General features: G+C 55.5%; 2 protein-coding genes across 2 annotated transcripts; one reads left to right on the top strand and one right to left on the bottom strand.

Annotated features, from left to right (window-relative positions):
• Nucleotides 1-538: 538 nt before the first annotated feature.
• On the top strand, nucleotides 539-4,497 carry LOC123425392 (cellulose synthase-like protein D3). The gene is made up of 4 exons (XM_045109086.1): nucleotides 539-2,167; nucleotides 2,241-3,200; nucleotides 3,306-3,636; nucleotides 3,762-4,497. The coding sequence occupies exons 1-4, from the start codon at nucleotides 539-541 to the stop codon at nucleotides 4,217-4,219; spliced, it is 3,378 nt and encodes a 1,125-aa protein (XP_044965021.1). The 3' UTR covers nucleotides 4,220-4,497.
• A 1,320-nt stretch (nucleotides 4,498-5,817) lies between these two features.
• Nucleotides 5,818-6,575, bottom strand: LOC123425391. The gene is made up of 2 exons (XM_045109085.1): nucleotides 6,269-6,575; nucleotides 5,818-6,175 (listed from the first exon to the last, which is right to left on the bottom strand). The coding sequence occupies exons 1-2, from the start codon at nucleotides 6,475-6,477 to the stop codon at nucleotides 5,818-5,820; spliced, it is 567 nt and encodes a 188-aa protein (XP_044965020.1). The 5' UTR covers nucleotides 6,478-6,575.
• Nucleotides 6,576-7,570: the final 995 nt, after the last annotated feature.

The raw sequence follows: 7,570 nt of genomic DNA, 5'->3' as shown, positions 1-7,570 counted from the left end.
ATAGCTTTATATAAGTTGACTGCATTTGCAACTTGGGTAATTCGATTTCGTGGGCGGTTGGAGTGGGAAGAAAGCCTGAAAAGAAAGAAAGAAGGACGAACGTTGGATATCTCAATCTAGTGGCAAAAAAAAAACCTTATTCAAAACAAATTTTGAGAAGACTTACATAAATGTCACTTCCCATAATTCACATGGCTCCCAAGCAAAACCGTTGGTTCATGGTTCTTCTCCTTCACCACACAAGCTCTCCCCCAAACCCGGCACCTCCGCCTTGTGCCTCAATATAGTCATCTCTTCTTCGAGGCAGGAGACCGGGTCTCCCTCGCATCGCAACGACCACCGCACGCGCGCACAAAGGCCGCCTCTTCCCGCCATATCCCTCCCCTTGCCGCGCCCATACATTTTTTGCAAACCATCGCCATGGACGAGCACACAGTCGTGGCGCCGTCCAGCTGAACCATCCCGGCCATGCGCGCAACGGGTGCAAGAAAGAAAGCAGCGTGAAAGGAAAAAAAAGGTAGGAGCCAGCTAGGAGAACATGTCGGGCACGCAGGGCAAGAAGGCCCCCAGGAACCCCGGCGGGTCGGCGGCCCCGTCGCGGCCGTCGCCGGGGCAGCCGGTGAAGTTCGCGCGCCGGACGCCGAGCGGGCGGTACCTTAGCCTGTCGCGCGAGGACATAGACATGGACGGCGAGCTGGGGCCGGACTACGCCAACTACACGGTGCACATCCCGCCCACCCCGGACAACCAGCCCATGATGGACGGCGCCGAGCCGACGGCCGTGGCGATGAAGGCCGAGGAGCAGTACGTGTCCAACTCGCTCTTCACCGGCGGCTTCAACAGCGTCACCCGCGCCCACCTCATGGACAGGGTCATCGACTCCGACGTGACGCACCCGCAGATGGCCGGCGCCAAGGCCGCCCGCTGCGCCATGCCGGCCTGCGACGGCAAGGCCATGCGCAACGAGCGCGGCGACGACGTCGACCCCTGCGAGTGCCGGTTCAAGATCTGCCGTGACTGCTACCTGGACGCGCAGAAGGACGGCTGCGTCTGCCCCGGCTGCAAGGAGCACTACAAGGTCGGCGACTACGCCGACGACGACCCGCATGACGTGTCCTCGGGCAAGTCCCTGCTCGCCCGGAACCAGAACGGCGAGTTCGACCACAACCGCTGGCTCTTCGAGAGCTCCGGCACCTACGGCTACGGCAACGCCTTCATGCCCAAGGGCGGCATGTACGAGGACGACCTGGACGAGGACGGTTTAGGCGGCGACGGCGGCATGACGGCCGACATGAACCAGAAGCCGTTCAAGCCGCTGACCCGCAAGATGCCGATGCCGACGTCCATCATCAGCCCGTACCGGATCTTCATCGTCATCCGGATGTTCGTGCTCATTTTCTACCTCACGTGGCGTATCCGCAACCCCAACATGGAGGCGCTCTGGCTGTGGGGCATGTCCATCGTCTGCGAGCTCTGGTTCGCCTTCTCCTGGCTTCTCGACATCCTCCCCAAGGTGAACCCGATCAACCGGAGCACGGACCTCGCGGTGCTCAAGGAGAAGTTCGAGACGCCGTCGCCGTCCAACCCGCACGGCAGGTCCGACCTGCCGGGCCTGGACGTGTTCGTGTCCACCGCCGACCCGGAGAAGGAGCCGGTGCTCACCACGGCCAACACCATCCTCTCCATCTTGGCCGTGGACTACCCGGTGGAGAAGCTGGCATGCTACGTGTCCGACGACGGGGGCGCCCTGCTCACCTTCGAGGCCATGGCGGAGGCGGCGAGCTTCGCCAACATATGGGTGCCCTTCTGCAAGAAGCACGACATCGAGCCCCGCAACCCGGACAGCTACTTCGCCATCAAGGGAGACCCGACCAAGGGCAAGCGGCGGTCGGACTTCGTCAAGGACCGGCGCAAGGTGAAGCGGGAATACGATGAGTTCAAGGTGCGGATCAATGGCCTCCCGGACTCGATCCGCCGGCGATCTGACGCCTTCAACGCCCGCGAGGACATGAAGATGCTCAAGCACCTCCGCGAAACCGGCGCCGACCCAGCGGAACAGCCCAAGGTGAAGAAGGCTACCTGGATGGCCGACGGCACCCATTGGCCGGGCACCTGGGCCGTGTCCTCCCCTGACCACGCCAAGGGCAACCACGCCGGCATCCTACAGGTGCTCACTCAATCATCACGCCGGGATATTCTTCTCATGCATCAAACAAAGGTCGACATGCGTTGCATGGCAGGTGATGCTGAGGCCGCCGTCGCCTGACCCACTGTACGGGCTGCACGACGAGGACCAGCTGATCGACTACAGCGACGTGGACACCCGGCTGCCGATGCTGGTGTACATGTCGCGGGAGAAGCGGCCGGGGTACGACCACAACAAGAAGGCGGGCGCCATGAACGCCCTGGTGCGGTCCTCCGCCGTCATGTCCAACGGGCCCTTCATCCTCAACTTCGACTGCGACCACTACATCAACAACGCGCAGGCCGTCCGCGAAGCCATGTGCTTCATGATGGACCGCGGCGGCGAGCGCATCTGCTACATCCAGTTCCCGCAGAGGTTCGAGGGCATCGACCCCTCCGACCGCTACGCCAACCACAACACCGTCTTCTTCGACGGCAACATGCGCGCGCTCGACGGCCTCCAGGGCCCCATGTACGTCGGCACGGGCTGCATGTTCCGGCGGTTCGCGCTCTACGGCTTCGACCCGCCGCGCACGGCCGAGTACACGGGCTGGCTCTTCAACAAGAAGAAGGTGACCAACTTCAAGGACCCCGAGTCGGACATGGAGCAGCTCAAGGCGGAGGACTTCGACGCGGAGCTCACGGCGCAGCTGGTGCCCAGGCGGTTCGGCAACTCGTCGGCGATGCTGGCGTCCATCCCCATCGCCGAGTTCCAGGCGCGTCCGATCGCCGATCACCCGGCCGTGCTGCACGGTAGGCCGCCGGGCACGCTCACCGTGCCGCGCCCGCCGCTGGACCCGCCCACCGTCGCCGAGGCCGTGTCCGTCATCTCCTGCTGGTACGAGGACAAGACCGAGTGGGGAGAGCGCGTGGGATGGATCTACGGCTCCGTCACCGAGGACGTGGTCACCGGCTACCGCATGCACAACCGCGGCTGGCGCTCCGTCTACTGGATCAGCAAACGCGACGCCTTCCTCGGCACAGCCCCCATCAACATGACCGACCGACTGCACCAGGTACTTCACTCCTTCAATTCTGAAAATGACCAATGAATGAAGTTGATATACTCCACATTCTAGAATATAGTTGCTCATTGATACACATTAACCATCGATCATCAGGTGCTGCGTTGGGCGACGGGGTCGGTGGAGATCTTCTTCTCGCGGAACAACGCGTTCCTGGCGTCGCGGAAGCTCATGTTCCTGCAGCGGGTGGCGTACCTCAACGTCGGCATCTACCCGTTCACCTCCATCTTCCTGCTCACCTACTGCTTCATCCCGGCGCTTTCCCTCTTCTCCGGCTTCTTCATCGTGCAAACGCTCAACGTCGCCTTCCTCTTCTACCTCCTCACCATCACCATCACCCTCATCGCGCTCGGCATCCTCGAGGTCAAGTGGTCAGGCATTGAGCTCGAGGACTGGTGGCGCAACGAGCAATTCTGGCTCATCTCAGGCACGCGCATGCATCATCAAGAGAGTCCCTATATACACTTACGACCTAGCTAGCTAGGACGATCCCGACACCGACCTGACCACCATGTGTGTGTGTGTGTCCTTGCACTGTTAATTTCATGGCAGGCACAAGCGCGCACCTATACGCGGTGGTGCAGGGGCTGCTGAAGGTGATGGCCGGGATCGAGATCTCCTTCACGCTGACGGCCAAGGCGGCGGCGGAAGACAACGAGGACATCTACGCGGACCTCTACGTCGTCAAGTGGTCATCGCTGCTCATCCCGCCCATCACCATCGGCATGCTCAACATCATCGCTATCGCCTTCGCCTTCGCCCGCACCGTCTACAGCGACAACCCGCGGTGGGGCAAGTTCATCGGCGGCGGTTTCTTCAGCTTCTGGGTGCTCGCTCATCTCTACCCATTCGCCAAGGGTCTCATGGGCCGCCGCGGCAAGACACCCACCATCGTCTTTGTCTGGTCAGGCCTCATATCCATCACCATCTCCCTCCTCTGGGTGGCCATCAGCCCACCGGAGGCCAACTCCACCGGCGGTGCGCGAGGCGGCGGATTCCAGTTTCCTTGATAAATTATTAGGGTGATGGGAAATGTTACTTCCCTGGTGTATGTGTTGATGTCCTCGAGCATGCATATGGTATGGATGCACGCCAGCCAGCACCAATCCGGATGGTGCGTTATACGTACAATACATGATACATGAGTTAGCAAAGTCGTTGTCTTGTGTGTTCTTCAAAAAATACTTGTTCTCTCGTAGTTTTGTGTATATGTATACTTGAAAGGATTGGGTCAATGTTTTTGAACAGGAGTATTGGGGAACGTTTGGACTTTGGGGGAATTATTTGATACGTGCATAATTAAGGTGATGAATTAGCAATGCTTCTTTCCTCGATCGAGGAGTAATTATCGACGTTCGGTTCATACGTACGTCAGCAGAGTTCTTGGGTGGAATGCATGCTGCATGCATCAACGACGTGCGTGGCCGGGCGGTCTGGGGTCGGCCATGGCCATGCTAAACTTACCTAAAATTCCTAGGTACTGTTACGTGACTTTCCTAAACAATCTCTCCTCCTCCCTGATTTCAACGTGCGCATTTCAAGGTCGAATCAATGCTTTCGCATGCACCCTTGCTTTGGCCATATGCTTGGGTGCACAATCCCCGGTGCCATCACATGAGTTCCTAGCTGCTCCGTTCCGTTCCCGTGGAAGAAAATATCGGCGATCGAGTTCAACAAATGTTCAGAGCCGTGCAACTCGTTCAAGAAAATATCGGCTAGTAACACGGGACTCCCCTTCTGCAAATCTTTCGTTATTCAGAAGATTGTGCCCATTATACTCTGCGGCAAATAGACCAGGCATCGGCAAATCTGCAAGGGTATGGAGTTGAAGTGTGTGTGCGTGTATGTGATGATTTGCTGTCGACACGGGTGCAGGTCAGTAGGTCACGCAGTCACGCGGGCATGGGGTATTTTCCTGTAATTTCCACGAATGAAACCAACCGGGTCTAGACTAGCCTGGTATCATTTTTTTATCAGCAATGCTACACCTAAGTAGAGTAGCTACGTAAACTAACGTAGTTGCTTAGGTGTCCTTTTTTAATTGGGATTAATTAAGAAAAGGCCCCACCCACTTAAAATCAGGAAGGGGGAGGAGAGATTATTTAGGAAAGTTAAGTAACATTACGTAGAAGTTTTACGTAAGTGTAGCATTTTTGTTTTTTTATAAAAGAAAACTCCATGAGCACCTATTGTTAGAGCCGAGGCTCGAACACCGGCGGGTGGCTGAAAACTCCAGCGCCAAACCAACAGAGCTATGCTCGGTTCTCCTCAACTTTAAATTATAAGCTGCGGGAAGCTACTCTTCCTCAGCTTTTTGTCAGATGAAAGAGGAGATGGAAATAAATTAAGCTAGCTTTTCAAAACGAGCTCTTTTAAATTTCTAGCTCAATTATGCAATAAGCTACTAGAAGCCACAAAAGAACTGGCCCTAAGATTGTTGGCTGCGTTCGACACCATGGATTTGTCTCCATCTACTACCAAAGAGCTAATCATCCTACGAATTTAAATTTTGTAGTTAAACACGAGTTCTTACAAGCAACATAATCAGTACTCTGCCGAATGCTTCATCATAGGCTCTAAACTTTGACAAGACGAGGCACCTGGTCGACTAGGCCGCGCGAGCCGGGCGGAACCGGGCGGCGAGGATCCAGAGCATCCCCAAGGCCGACACGGCGGCGAGAGCCGCGGCACCGCACGCGGCCGCGGCGGCGACAAGGTACAAGGAGCACACGGCGGCGCTCGGGCCGCAGTTGCCGTGCTGGACGGCGAGCCGGTCGACGCCGAGGGCGGCGCACGCCACGCCGAAGGTGAAGCACGCGACGACGCACTCCACGGCGACGAGGAGCAGGAGCTCGACATTGGTGGGCTCCCAGCCGGCGTCGAGCACGCCCAGCCAGGTCGACTGTAACGCCAGCAGCACCCCACCCCACGGGAAGGCGCCGCACAGCAGACTCCACCGCATCAAGCTGGACAAGAACGCATGCATGGGAGCAATCCACGGATCAGAGAAAGCTCAAAATCGAATTCCCCCGTCAAAAAAATTAAGCGCGGGACTCAACCGGTTGGGCAGCCTGAACGCTGCGTCGTATGGGTCCGCCCCGGTACACATGACCGCCGCCAGCAGGTCGAGAAGCGTGCTGCCGGCCGTGGAGAAGAAGACGAGGAGCTCCAGCCTCCTGCCTACCGCCATGCGCGCGCCGGTCTCGCGCGAACGATCAGATCGATGTGGTTGTGGTGCACTGGTATGGTAGAGAGGTAGAAATGTCATGGATGAATCCCCCTCACCCACCACCCCTTTGGATTAGATTCAATGGCGTTTCCACGAAAGCTCGCAAACAGCGTAGCCGCGCCAGTCCTGGATGCTTTCACCGATTTGGAAACTGGATAGGGGTGGCGTCTGCCGTGCTGCACATGCATGCTCGCTCGTCATTCATTTCAGTTCCGGAGTACTCCTTGCATTCTATCGGCCCGTGTGTTGCGTTGCGCACTTGCACGTAGGCATGATCCCAGGCTCCCAGCGGCAGGAGGCAATAACGTCATAGTAGAACTCTCACTAGCTTGAAAAGAATGACAAAATCTCACTAGCTTTTACGTACTGAAGAATACACACGGGAATACAAACATTATCCGCAACCAAGCAAAGGTGGTTAATTTCGGAGGAGTATAATTTACAAAATAATTGCCCTTTCACAAGTTTAATACATTACCCATCGCATAACTTATTTCAAAATCTGACCCCTCGGTTTCAGGCCTAATAATCTCACGGCTAAAATACACTATGACTACGTTTTGTCACCAGGGATCGAGTTAGAAAAAATGTTTGATGGGATCATGTACATGACAATGGGTCATCCTTCTATAAATGTTAGTGATTAGTACTAAACTAATGAAGAATTTTTAAATTTTAACTACAAGGCAGCTCCGCCCGGAAAATGCCAATGGAGACCGAGCTCCAAAGAGCTTGGTACTTACTTTTTTACAAAATTCACATTTCAAAATAAAGAAAAATGAAAACAATTTTCAAGGAAACTTATGCATGCTTCGAAGGAAAGTTTGAAAAATCTTATGAAAATATTATGATTTGTAGGTTGTATGAAAAAAATAAATTCTGACCCAACAATTTAAAAATCAGCCCAACTTTTTTTTGTAGGTGTGCAATAATACGGTTATGATATTTTGCAGATACGTATGTAGATATGTACGAATGTCCAAAAAGAGTTTTGAATATATTCATGCTGCAGAAAATCGTTCTTTACAAAACAAGTTCCATGCAGCCCGACCTCTAAAAATCTGCACACAGCTCTGTCCCTGCTTCTCACAGGACACGTTTGAGCATGGTCAGTCGCGCCCCCCCCCCTTCC

This window comes from Hordeum vulgare, chromosome 2H (assembly GCF_904849725.1).
Source record: "Hordeum vulgare subsp. vulgare chromosome 2H, MorexV3_pseudomolecules_assembly, whole genome shotgun sequence".
Taxonomy (NCBI): domain Eukaryota; kingdom Viridiplantae; phylum Streptophyta; class Magnoliopsida; order Poales; family Poaceae; genus Hordeum; species Hordeum vulgare.
This window is presented reverse-complemented; position numbering and strand designations above follow the sequence as displayed.

What these genes read in the sequence shown, in the direction of transcription:
- LOC123425392 (XM_045109086.1), top strand. Translation starts at nt 539, where the DNA reads ATGTCGGGCACGCAGGGCAAGAAGGCCCCCAGGAACCCCGGCGGGTCG. An exon ending in ACCACGCCGGCATCCTACAG is followed by an intron (nt 2,168 to 2,240) that starts GTGCTCACTCAA and finishes GTTGCATGGCAG; the next exon opens with GTGATGCTGAGGCCGCCGTC. An exon ending in GCAATTCTGGCTCATCTCAG is followed by an intron (nt 3,637 to 3,761) that starts GCACGCGCATGC and finishes ATTTCATGGCAG; the next exon opens with GCACAAGCGCGCACCTATAC.
- LOC123425391 (XM_045109085.1), bottom strand. Translation starts at nt 6,477, where the DNA reads ATGACATTTCTACCTCTCTACCATACCAGTGCACCACAACCACATCGA. An exon ending in GCGTTCAGGCTGCCCAACCG is followed by an intron (nt 6,176 to 6,268) that starts GTTGAGTCCCGC and finishes GTTCTTGTCCAG; the next exon opens with CTTGATGCGGTGGAGTCTGC.